General features: G+C 33.2%; 1 protein-coding gene across 1 annotated transcript; it reads right to left on the bottom strand.

Annotated features, from left to right (window-relative positions):
• Window positions 1-1,459: 1,459 nt before the first annotated feature.
• LOC142520901 (protein WALLS ARE THIN 1-like) lies at window positions 1,460-5,209 on the bottom strand. The gene is made up of 6 exons (XM_075624059.1): window positions 4,936-5,209; window positions 4,767-4,829; window positions 4,545-4,661; window positions 3,956-4,367; window positions 2,188-2,339; window positions 1,460-1,873 (listed from the first exon to the last, which is right to left on the bottom strand). Exons 1-6 carry the CDS (start codon window positions 5,163-5,165, stop codon window positions 1,690-1,692), a joined length of 1,158 nt encoding a protein of 385 aa, XP_075480174.1. The 5' UTR covers window positions 5,166-5,209; the 3' UTR covers window positions 1,460-1,689.
• Between the last annotated feature and the right edge of the window lie 8,588 nt (window positions 5,210-13,797).

Below are 13,797 nucleotides of genomic sequence, written 5' to 3'. Positions count from 1 at the left end.
ATTTATCGACCCAACACAATACACTCCTGAATTCCAGTTTCGATGTATAATCTTAGTATCCAGACAGAAAGTTCTGATCCCTTTACCCTTTACAAGGTTGTGTATTATATGGTGGCTAGTTTTCTTGTTATTCGTCTCGGAAATCGAAGAAAATGAGAAAACGATGGCTGCACGCGCGATCAAGATGATCGTTGCACGCGCGAGCTGCTTGATCCAGCTATCGAAGCTGGTCTTGATCGTTGCTGGTGGAAGCTTCTTGATCGAAGCTAGGCTTGACTCGAGTCGACTCGAGCTCCAATAAATATGGTAGTGTAGGTTAGGATATTGGTATTGGAGTATATTTGAGTGTAAAATGATAGAGTAAAGTCCATTTATGTTCTATTAATTGAAGGGTGATATTAATCAATAAATTAATAATTTTATTATATTATAAAGTGAATTAAAGATTATATAAAATTTGTATATATTTAATCAATTAAAAACTTTTTTTTTACTAATTAAAATATAAACTGACCCATTTGATTGGAGACAACAATGATTAGTTTCTTATTAAAGTAAGACAAATGGTCAATATTCTATTTGATTCAACTTATCATGCAAAATCCCACTTGTGTTTGCCAATCTTTACAAATCATAATTATATAAACAAGCTATTGTGTGGTGTGGGTGCATTTAAAAAAATCTGTATGAGCTATTTTTATATCATTATAAAAACTATAAATGAAATATGTATATGTAATATTTTTAAAATTCTTATTGCCGTGTATATATATATTTTTTTAAAATAACGGTTCTGAACTTGATGGTTGTGATTCTAATAACATAAAAACTGATATTGACATGGATCGTCCCATAAGCTAAATGTTTGAGACATATCTCTTATCCGACTTGACAAATGAAAAATATTAATTTTTATGTCAACAATATTAATTTTTAATCTAAATATGGATCAGTCGACTCGGAACAACTTGTATACAATCTCAACTTAAGTTTCTAATGGTTTTGGTAATTGTTAATTATGTTATGATTTGAGTGGAATATATTTATATTAAAAATTTTAACAATCCAAAAAAAAAAAAAAACAGGTCCAAATCGTTAGATAATCAAGTTAATTAAAGCTGATAATTTAATAATTATATTACAAAGAGATCGTTTAATCTTTTATTCAAAAAAAATGAAGTACATGTAAGGATTAAATTTAATTCATATAACTTAATTATTTTAATAATATAAATCAAACTCTCTATTTATCACTTGAAATTAATATATTGATCAGGTTATGTTTTTACATGGTTCTTGCTAGCTGCCTCGTTATTATTCTTAGGAAGTATCCGTTCCGGTTTAAAATTTTGGGATCGAAGTCGTAAAATCGCCTTTTGGTTCAAGTTTCTGAAAGACGGTTTTGGTTTCAATTCGCGACTTGAAGATAATCGTGGTCATATCAAATTAGTACTAATAATTTAAATTTTAAGTGAAATTGTTGTCTAATCGGACGACGAAACTGCCTGGTTAAAAACATAATACATGATAATCATTTCCTTAGAAGGCAAAACCGAAATTAAAACCCACTAAATTAAGAAGAAAAAAAAAACACATTTAAAACAGAAAAGCAAACCCTAATTTATAACATTACACACTCAAATCTGGAATTTATTTTTCATTTTTAAGTCGATGTTAGGGTTCCAAAGGTCAAACATTTCCTGTCGACTTCGGTAGGAGTAGTGGCTCGGTGATCTGCGCTGTGGATCCATCGCCATCATTGTCCGTGGAGTGCTGGATCCCTGCCTTCTCCGCTGCAGCATATTTCCTTTCTTCAGATTTGCCCCATAGCACGAAGTATAATCCGGTGATAATCAACGCTGCGCCAATTATCCTGTACATCACAATTATATATTTCATCAATTTTACACCCATATATACATATATGTGTATATATTTTCATGTCGTGCCGATGATGGTTTCATGTGTATTTTTATCATAATATATATATAGTTTTGATATGATGCACACACCGTACACACTTTGTAAGCACCGATGAGGTGACACTCACTTATTAGATATACAAATTTTCTATATTTAATCACATATAAGTGTCACATCATCGATGTTTACATAAGTGTGTACGATTGGTGTGCATCATATCAGAACTGTATACACATATAATTTATGTAGTGTAGTGTAGCGTACCCGCCCAAGTAGAACTGCTCTCCGAGCATGACGGAGGCCATGATAGCGACAACGAGAGTCTGCACGGGCTGATACACGGCCACGAACACTGGCCCGCCGCGATCTATGCACCATATCTGTACAGCAAATGCGATCCCTGAGGCCACCACTCCCTACGCCAACAACCAACATCAATCCATGTGAGCAATCAACTCTATTAAACAAACAACATTTAATTTCGCAATTCTAAAAAATTAATGGGTTTTCATAAAATATTGTTTTTAATCTATGATTTTGGTATTTAGATTCGTAGGATCCGTCATTCACTCTTTACCAAAAGACACCTCCTCCTAATAATCGCATCATCTTGGCTCCGACACAAGTTGTAAGGTCAAATACTTGTCATTTAAAAAATAAAAAAATATATAACTTGCGATAACGAGCAGGTCAGATGTTTATAACGTCATATCGCTATCTGAATGAAAGCGATTAGTGAAACAAGATTGGCCCGAATTCTTTAAATAATTCAAAGAGTTCAATTTTTTTTTTTTTTTGGGTATATAAATCACAAATTTGACATTTATTTCAAGATTTCAAAGAGTTTGAATTGTAAAGAATGGGAAGGGGGCAGAAAACAATGACTCATCAATTGGCACATCACATGCTTGAAACTCAACCACCCAACCATGTGTTAAAGTCCCACCACTGTTTTGCATTGTTTGGACAAACATATATATTACAATTATTACAGATATTTTTCACCAAAACCTCATTTTCGATGCTCATCATAATCTTACCATGGTTGCTTAATTTGTATAAAAATATACTGCTCAGTCTATGCTACACCGCGAGTATTACTCGTCCGCATATTTTTATACAAAAATGTTCATATGGGTCATCCTGTTTTGAATTCAGATGGTCACATGAATATCTTGTACAAATTTTTTTTTTACAAAAATATTAATAAATCCCTTCAATTTGGTCCACTATTGTCATGACATAATGCTTAATCATAATTGAGTCCAAGCATTAATTAATATTTAAAATATGACAAAGACGAGACCTTTTACATTGCAAGTGGTAAGTTGACATTTAATTAATAAAATCTTGGTTCTAGTTTTGTGTGTGGAGAACATGGGTTATGAAAGAGTAATGAGACTCTCTTCTAAGTACATCCATGGAGAAAATTAAATTCGATTCGACTCATGAAAAAATGTATTAAAGATTGATCTGATGGCCTAATTTTTTCCGAAATTAGGGACTCGCATGTTTAGTGTAACACCATAATCCCACTGATGTTGAATTTGGACAGTCCAATAACTAATAAAGTAACATCGAACTATCGCATAGAATCTGGTTGTTTAATTTGTGTGACGAAAAATTTTAAAGATGTATAATTTGTTTATTTTGTCTTAAAATATAATTTAAAAAAATTGTATATTTTTTCCCACCAAATTTTTTTTAAAAAAAAAAATTATGTTAAATTTGGATTTGAATCCTCCGCTTGCGTTAAAAATACAGCATCAAGTGATGTGCATTTTTTATACGAGATGATCACATAATCATCTCGTTTAATCCGACAACTTTTTAAATTTATCTCATATGATTTGATGTCCACGAGACGATCATGTGATCATCTCGTGTAAAAAGTGTAAATCACCAAGTGCTGTATTTTGAATACAGCAAAGATCCAAATCCAAATCCGTTAAATTTGTGTGCACCTATTGGATAATTCTGAAATCAAAGTTTCTAATTCAAAGCAAAAAGATACGTGGATGATGGATCTTACAGCATAGAAAACACTGAAAAGCTCAGCGCCGGAATGCACGAGCCAAGCCTGCGGATCCCTCTCCACGAAAGCGGCGATGACAAGAAACTGGATGACCCCGAAGAAGCACTGGTACGAAGTGAACGACAGCCGCGCCGGATACTTCTTCAGCACCGGCGCCTGCAGCACCAACCACCCCGACCACGACAGGCAGTGGCCGATCAAGAAGAGGCACCCCAAAGTCCAGTTCTTGCCCTTGGCGTCGCCCAGAGCCAGCAGCACCGTCTCCGCCGCAGTTGCTTGCAACGGGGGAGTGGGGCTGTAGATGGTGGGACCTTTGTACAGCGTGATCACTGATGCCCCCGCCACGCAGAAAAGCGTCCCCGCCACCTTCGAGATCCCATCTTTACGGTCTAATCTAACCTTTTCTATTCTGCCAAAAAAAGGTATAAAATCAAGAAAAGCAAACATCAGATTCGAAATTTGAACCCCCATCACAGAAATCTCACCAACCGTTTCTTGAAATGACAATGGAAATGGAAAAGTAGTCTCCAATATTTAAGCATATCACATAAATATATAAATAGTATAAACTACGTAGCCAACTTACCTGAGAATGGTAGCCATGAGAAAGGTAATGGCCGGGACTGAGTTTTGTATCGCAGAAGCAAAAGTCGGGGATGTGTTGTCCAATCCCAGTAAGTAGAATCCTTGATTCGCCGTGATCCTGTACATCGAATCAATATTTTCGGATCATATTCAAAAATTACATACGAAAATTCGAATATTTTACGAGTGGGACTCATTCCATAATATACAAACAATATCATACCCAACAATGGCCAGTAGGAAGAACTGGACGACGAAGTTCAATGTAAGGCGTGGCCTCTCTTTCCTGATACAAAGAAATCATGAATCAAACTTTACATATTTGCTCAAAAATTGAATGGGCCGATTGCATTGTATTTGTATATATAATCATTGATTTGATTTGGACATACTTTTCAAGAAAATAAGCGAAGGGCAATAGGAGAAACAAGGCAAGAATGTTCCTGTAAACAGGGAAAACAATCTTGCTTATGCCCATGTTGAGTGCAGCTCGAGACACCACGTGAAAGCCAGCATATCCGAACTGCAAGGCTAGCATAGCCAAATGCAGCTGGAATTTCTCCGGCACCGAACACATTCTGATCTTCGCCGCCACGTCTGAGCCACCGCCGGTTTCCGCCATTACAGAGCTAGTATTGTATTGAACAAGTGTGGTTTGAGTAGTGAGCACAGCGGGTGTATATATAGAGTATACTAGAGAAGGGAGGGTGGAGATGATGGGTGGCCAGATAGATTTTCTTTATTCAATGGGACCTTTCCAACTTATAAATTGTTTATTATAAACTCAATAAATTTATAAAAATTGAATTATTCTTTGTTGCGTGTTTTCTTGATTGCTCGCAAGCGCACGACGTCAAGTTATAGTAAAATGTAATTTTGAGCACAAGTGTCGATCCCACGAGGAGTGTGAATTAAAATTATATCAATACTTGTAATTAAAATAGTCTCAACTTTATTTAGAAAAATTAAAAGAGATTTGGTTTACTTAAACGAATTAATTGAAAACAAATAAATAATCAAATCACCGAGTTGAGAAATAACAATGAGAGAAAATATCTAGAGAAATGATTTCACCAAGTTTCCACGATAATTATTCCCAGTCGGATTTATATTCATGAATTCCAATTATTTAATGACCAAGAACACTTAATTATTTTATTCTCCCTTTCCCAAGTGACGAATAAATTGTATCAATCAAACTTCGATTCAATTATTCCTAATAAAATCTAAGTTTAATTGATAAGTGCAAATGATGTTCTTACCTAAGCCTCGCTAAAGTTATACGCCTTCCGAACGATATAAACATTCAACGATGTGCCTCTAATGATCTATAATCCTAGTCCCTCTCCCAAGTTATAGAATTAATCAAACAACAAACAATTTATGGCCGGTAAATTGCAGTGAAATAAACACATAGAACACAATTAAACAAGAGCGGAATTCAATCAAATAAACCACTGCGTCAAATCATCGTATCCACAAAGTTACGTCATTCTCTAGACTAGAAAATTAGTTCATAATGAATTCTAAATAAAAACAACACATATTCGAAGGTTTAGACATCGAAATACAAGAAAATATAAAGGCGAGAGAGTAGATGACAAATCCGAGGTGTCGTCTCCGTCCCCAGATCCGTCATTCTTCGTATTCGTGATCGTTCTTCGCACTCTGGATCTTCGTCTCGTGTCTGCACCTCTTTCCCGTGTGTTTTTCTCTCCAACACGGCGTTTCTCTCGTGTGTTTCTTTCCCAAGGCGGCTCTCCTCTAAATCTGACCTAGCGGCGCGCGTTTTATAAATTTTTTGGACGTTGCGCGCGAGGTTGCGCATGAAGTCGCGCGGCCGCGCGCACCATTCTGCCGTATGGCTTGTTACTGCGCGCGCGCGGTTGCGCGTGATGTGGCGCGGCTGCGCGCACCTCTCGGGTCTTCATGTTGCTTCCTTGCGCGCGTGGTTGCGCGTGAAGTCGCGCGGCCGCGCGCAAGCTTCTGGTCTCTCGCCTATGATCCTGTGTGCGCGGCTGCGCGGGAAGTGGCGCGGCCGCGCGCGCACTTATGTTCAATACCATGCTCTCGACTATTCTTCATGGTGCACGGCTCTGTTTTCTTGCATTTACTTGGCTTTATGTGCACTTTTTATCTATTCCTGCAATGACATCCAAAACGAACAAAGAACGCATAATTTCGTTTGAAACTAACATAATTCAAAATGAATTCTTATACGAATTAAGTGCAAATCTTGCACTTATCATTCATCATCATACAATAAATTATAGTTATTTCAAAGATAAAATAAATCAATATGCTAATATAATTTAAGAAATTTGCATTTTATATTGTTATTAGAAGAATGAGAATTTTAAGATATTGTTAACAAACTATGGACACTAGTGTCAACATGCTTGAACAACTTCTTGTTGAGTCCAAACCAAAAGGAATACACATTAAAAGATATAGCCAGAAGACGAGCCGGTTTGACAGGCCGGTCTCGTTATTTTGGTTGGTTGAAAAATTGTCAACTCAACTCATCTATTTTTTTTGAATGACCGAATTATAATCACTTGAAATTGTTGATATCTTAATTCCACTATATCTTCTTAATGTTTTATTAGGACTTTCTAACGAAGCTAGATAGTGTTGTTCAACCGAACGTTCAATATCTTGATGAGCATTAAGATCCATAGTATTATATAATGAACAATTTGTGGAATTTGTATGACTGGTTCTACAAGACACTTTTTAACTTGAGGGATGTTGTGAACAACGATCGATATTTGTAATTTACGTGGATGATTGAGTATCATAATGATCAATATTCTACATTTGATTGCTCTTATTAATCAAGTCATTCTCAAGAAATTTCGCATCTCTCGATTCCACAAACCTTATGATTTGTGACGGGTAGTAAAATATATATCCATTTAGACCTTTTGGCATATCCAATTAAATACTCATTAATGATCCTCGAGTCTAACTTGTTTTTTGTAGATTATCAACACATACCTTAGACAAGCATACTCATTCATGATTCATATATATGTCCCAAACTCGAAATTCAACCTTCCATAATTCACATGTCGTCTTATAGACAACCTCAATTGAAATTTGATTCAATTAACAAAAACTTAATTAATAAATTTGAAGCTACTAACATGCTTCGTACAATGTTCAACTTCAATGTATCTACCTTAATATTTTTTGCATTATCTCATCTCACGACATTACTTATCAACTTCGACCTTATATATTTGTCAAACATCTAACACTTCATAGTTATTATGAATCAATTAGAAATATATATGCCGTGAGTAATAATAATAAAAAAAAAAGGCAATAATGTATTTCTAACCATATGAATCCATCTCCGGACAACTATTATCTCTGAGTATGATCTCATAAGTGTCGAAACCAATAAAAATATTATTTTTAAGTCAAAAATATTACTTTTAATTTCATATATGGATTAGATCGACTCATCTCACAGATGTAGATTCGTGAGACTGTCTCACAACAAACTTACTCATTATCAAAATAATTAATATTTCGTCTCTCGCATTTCACATAAAAAAAATATTAAAATTTTATTTCAGATTCTATAATTTCAGACTTCATAAATTAAACAAAATAAATAATTAAATGTTTTAATATACAGGGACCATGCATGGTTTCAATTGATGGTGAGAGTTCGGTGGCGAGCCGCTGTCGATGAGATAGATATGGTGCACGAGGGGGTGGGGAAGCCCCTGTTACGCCCTCGATACAATCGGGACTAAACCGCGTTGAATCGCAATTCGTTCACACACAGTAAATTTTATTTCAAGAATGGCAAAATTTGTGTGAGACGGTCTTACGAGTCGTATTTTGTGAGACGGATATCTTATTTGGGTCATACATAAAAAAGTATCATTTTTTATGCTAAGAGTATTACTTTTTATTGTGAATATCAGTAGAGTTGACTCGTCTCACATATAAAGATTCGTGAGACCGTCTCACAAGATACTTATTTTTCAAGAATTATGTGTTTGTTACAATTTTTCAATTGATATTTTTGAGTTTTGATTTTATTATATTTATAATTAAATACTTTTTAGGTGAAAATTACATAACATGGTTTTTTTATTAAAAAAAAAAATTTGTATTCTTATCTTTTTGAGTCGAGAGATACATGTACCTACCTCATTACGTATAAACGCACGCACACACACTTTGTGTCTAAGATTTATACTAAATTAAATAAAATCCTTGATAGAATTGTTTAATCTACATATAAATATATAAATTCATATGTAATTAATGTGGATCTATACATTGAGACGGGATAATAAAGGATTTACATATTGTAATATCCAAAAATCGAAGTTAAAATGACTTATAATGAGCAGTAATAAACTTTTATAACAGTTTGAGGTAATCATTTTTGCAAGAGTAGGTCTCTTGTGAGACGGTCTCACAGTTTTTTATACGCGAGACGAGTTAATTATATTCATATTTACAATAATAAATAAATATGCAGATGGGTAGTCATATGATGATTATACATGTGTCACACTAAATAACCGTTTCCCTCCACTTCTTGTAGGAAATATAAAATTAACTCAAATAGGATATCTATCTCACAAAATTGACTCGTGATACCGTCTCACAAATTTTTTGTGTTTTTGTAAAGCGTTAAATGTGACCGTTGGGTTTTTATATCATTTTTTTGGTGCACATAGAGTTCTTAAATATCCAAATTTGTAAAATCATTACTGAGAGTTTCAGTTTTGGAATTGATAATTTCTAGCTGAAATGGGTTGTTACTAAATGTTGTGAAATCAAATTCTTTTAGTAAAAACATTTCTAAGTGGAAGAATGGATGACTTAAGTGTGTAATCTCGGAACATCCATAAAAATTCTTGTGTTATTTCACTACGCACTTTACATTCTTACAAATCATTTCAAGTTGTTTCTTGTTAAATTGTCAAACACTTTATTTATTTTTCACTAGTAAATCAGACCGTTTCCGCACTTGTCTATTTTTTAGTAGTCCAACAAAACTAGTTGTTCAAAATATCTTTTTAACTCCTAAAAACTTCTTGAGAACGAATCAAAGTTTAAAATTTTTTAAAAGAGTTTATTCACATCTTGTAAAATCTAATTTTGATCCCAACAATTTCCTACCTCATTTTCTCACAAATTTGAGAACTCTAATTACTTCCGTTTTAATTTTGTATATGTATGAATATATCGGATATAAAATTATTTTAGAATAGCCGATAAATTGTAGTTCATCTGATACTAATGTTCTAAATTTGAGACAAAATATTGAGTTCGAAATCTAATTGTAACAAACTCCTCCTTTGACTACTTTTGTTTCTCAAAAGTTTCTCAAAATGAATTATCGAAATTCATCCATCGAATATCTCTCTCCAAACATAAATCACTCCATTCAAACGCAAAATAAAAAATTATATTTTTTTTACATATATATATGTTTCTTAAAGCAGTATAACTAGTTACCACCACTATATTATATATATATATATATGTATATATAGCAGTATAACTAGTTACCACCACTATATTATATATATATATATGTATATATAGCAGTATAACTAGTTACCACCACTATATTGTATATATATGTATATATTATATATATATGCTTTAAGAATAACTAGTTACCACCACTATATTGTATATATATGTATATATTATATATATATATGCTTTAAGAAACATCTTGTATATATATACATATATATATATATAATATAGTGGTGGTAACTAGTTATACTGCTTTAAGAAACATCTTGTCCCTCCTCAATTCAGACAACCATCACTCATTAATATCTCAAAATACTGAATAAAGTTGATAATGCTCTCTTGTTTTTTTTTAAAAAAAAAAAATTACAGATATAAAAATTCTAAACTTTATCTCATTTGGACAGCCATGCCATGTGAAATTTAAGAATGGTACCAAATGTTCGTACTTTCATCTGTATACATGTACGTATTATAGTATTTCTTAAAAAAAAAATACTATAATTTTGTGTTGTTCAAGATGTACACGTACATTAAAGTTGCTAGTAACAAGTTGTCACAAAATTTATAGTTTAAAGATGCTAACAAAATTACATCAACAACAATAAAAATTCTTTGTAATTGTCGTCGTCGTCGTGGCTTCGAATGTGGAATTCAAAGGGATCACATAGGAAAGGAAACTCGGAATCATAGAACCATAATGAAATATACGATCAGAAACATATATCTGATTAACAGATTTCTCCAAATGATGTACCGTAAAATTTTCATGGCAACGCGAGTATTTTTGTGTGAGTTGATTAAATTAAAATTCGAAAACTTTAATAAATATAAAATTTTATTTTTTTATGACGGTGAATCTTGCGTTCGTTATCCTTCAGTGCACATTGAGTAAACTTCTGCACTCATACAATAGCCTGCAAATTATGCTATACATGTAAATTGCATGGACAAATTATGTGCAACGGGTTTACCTGATAAAGTGTTGGTAGGACGAATTGAAATTTATATTATTTAGATACATTGTACATTATAACTCCGGCGATGACTATGTTATAAAACCGTTTAATTTATTCACGAGAGATCCTTATAGTAACTAAATATGGTATGGAAATACACCTAATTTTTTCCACAAAATTGCATACCATTTCCTTTAATTTTCTTTTTACTATAAAATCGTAACAAAATAAAAATTATCGAACACAATTTGCTCGAAAAAATTACTTCAACCGGATTATGTTTTATAAAGGTAAATTTATAATTTTGGTCATATATATTTGCGTCTTTGTAGTTTCGATACTCTATGTAGTTAAATTTCAATTTTAATATGTTATATTTTCTTTTCTTTTATTTTTAGAAAAAAAAATTTAATGTTTTTTTCGACGTGACGTCGATTTTTTAACAGTCATTGTTATGCTAGTTTTGCGAGCTAAAAGATTTTTTTTATTTTTTAAATAAGTTGGAAGATTCTAAAAACATTAGAGAAATGGGCGGAGACATTAGCAATTTCAACACCACTTGTTTTTCCATTTTCATCAAAGAATAATACTAAAGGTACAACAAAAATATCGTATAATGATATTTACAACAATTATATCGTAAGATTTTGTTATTATTTGATGACATTTTGTGTTAATTTGTTATGAGATTTTGATAAATAAAATTTTTGTATTGAATTTTTTACGTTGTAAGAATGACGATACAAATTTAGTTGTACATGCAATATTACTCTTTTATTTATTACATTATCAAAATCTTCAACACACCATATGTCGATAGATTTTCCCGCACGAAAAAATAATTATAATATAATATGTCCAGAAAGAAATCATCAATATTATATATGGAGAAAAGAACAATCAATTCCTCTCTTTTTAAGTGTCCGAGTTGGTGGACCAGATGAACGTTTGGTCAATTATCATGAGTTCAATTCTCCTCCAACCTTTAGTCGAGCAATCTTGTTGCGCCCAAGAGTATACACAGTGCGCACCGAAGAATAGTGATAACAAATTTGATTGTCATAAAAAATTTATTAGTTCTCAAAAAAAATATCAAAATATTATTTTATTATATTTTTGAGAGAATTATTGGGAATTTGAGAACCCAACCACTTTGACAAGATTCTAACATCCAACGCCATAAATATGGTGACCCGGCCAGAAATAACCAGTCGGACATCAGTCCGACCATTACAACTTGGACAACTTCAATTCTCATATTATATACATAAAATATATATATGTATATGTATATGTATATGTATATGTATATGTATATGTATGTGTATTATATATTCTCGTTGGTAACAAAGAAAGTACATGAATGACAGCTAAAATTTAGATTTGGTTTGCACGAGCGAATCTTCTTGTCTCTCGTCTTATAATTTGAGTTAGTTTCTTGCTTTGCATCCTTAGCTGTCAATCCTAACAAAAAACTTGCTCCAAGCTATTAAAGTGTGTTCCGATTAAATCCGGCTCGACGAAACACTTCTCATTTTTTATTTCTTCGTACTTCTTCATAATCTATAAATTTAATCGCCTTTTTAAAATCATAATCTATCGCTAACACTCTTTTAATAGGCTTTGTTAATGCTACCCACATGAGTAATGAATGCCCTTACACGCTCAACACATAACAAGTGTTCTCAGTAGATAAATCATGTTCATTCATCCTATCATGATGTAAGGATGAGTGGACATGATTCATCACTCAACATACGTGTCATTTGCTGAGTGGATGAGAATACTACCTATATGATTAACATCCCGATCAATATATAGTAATAAATTATATAAATTAATGTGTTAATGTCAGTAAATTGAAAATCTTGTTGGATCCCTAAGCATCATGCACAAATATAAGCATTGCTGCATAGTATCGGGACATGATAAAAAAAAAATACGTGATTATTCATTCACAAGTCTTTCTCTGCTGCAAATTGTGCAACGACAGGGACTGGAACACCCTCGACCAGTCGCTTTCATTAGCCAAGACTCATTTCATACACAATTTGGCGATCTTTGAAATGATGAAAAATGTAAGCAATTTTGTATTTAGAATATGCAAACATGTCACGATGTTTGTTTTCGTGGTCAATCGGGCACACATGGCTACGTCGTCTACGCCATAAACATGCGACGCCGCCCCATCTTTAGAAATGAGTTCTTGATGCTAAAACACATCATGGAAGAGAACTCTTCCGACCGTCTACTTCTCCACTCACATGACTCGAACTCGATACTTCGGGTCCGTGGAATCAAACTACTCGTCACTTCGATAATAGGCGTTGGTCCACTCCCCCTAACTTTATCATTCATGTTTGGCACTTTCGGTACAGTAAAGTGAATCCCACCCAACTCAAACACTGCACCAGAAATCAAGTGAGGCCACAAATGAATCATATAAAATCAGCTCCACATGGCTTTACACAAAAGTTGAGCTTTTGAAATATTTTCTTGATGCAGTCTTTAAAAGATGGATTCACACTAAACTTTAGTCAAATCCAATCCACTCGACTTAATCAAGTTCATGCTTGGCATGATCTTGATTGAGACGATAATGACAATCGCGATCACACTAACTTTTCGCGTACAGTAGGCAAATACTAATTCATCATCTTGATTCTATGTAAAAGAAGAAGAATCAAGATTATGATAACCCGCAGAATAATTTAGTCATGTAATCTTGGGTTCCCTACTATGTGCTTCTACTTTCAATCATTCTCAAATGAA

Source organism: Primulina tabacum, chromosome 12 (genome assembly GCF_025594145.1).
Source record: "Primulina tabacum isolate GXHZ01 chromosome 12, ASM2559414v2, whole genome shotgun sequence".
Classification (NCBI taxonomy): Eukaryota; Viridiplantae; Streptophyta; class Magnoliopsida; order Lamiales; family Gesneriaceae; genus Primulina; species Primulina tabacum.
This window is presented reverse-complemented; position numbering and strand designations above follow the sequence as displayed.

What these genes read in the sequence shown, in the direction of transcription:
- LOC142520901 (XM_075624059.1), bottom strand. Translation starts at nt 5,165, where the DNA reads ATGGCGGAAACCGGCGGTGGCTCAGACGTGGCGGCGAAGATCAGAATG. An exon ending in CTCATGGCTACCATTCTCAG is followed by an intron (nt 4,368 to 4,544) that starts GTAAGTTGGCTA and finishes TTTTTTTGGCAG; the next exon opens with AATAGAAAAGGTTAGATTAG. An exon ending in TTTTCAGTGTTTTCTATGCT is followed by an intron (nt 2,340 to 3,955) that starts GTAAGATCCATC and finishes TTGTTGGCGTAG; the next exon opens with GGAGTGGTGGCCTCAGGGAT.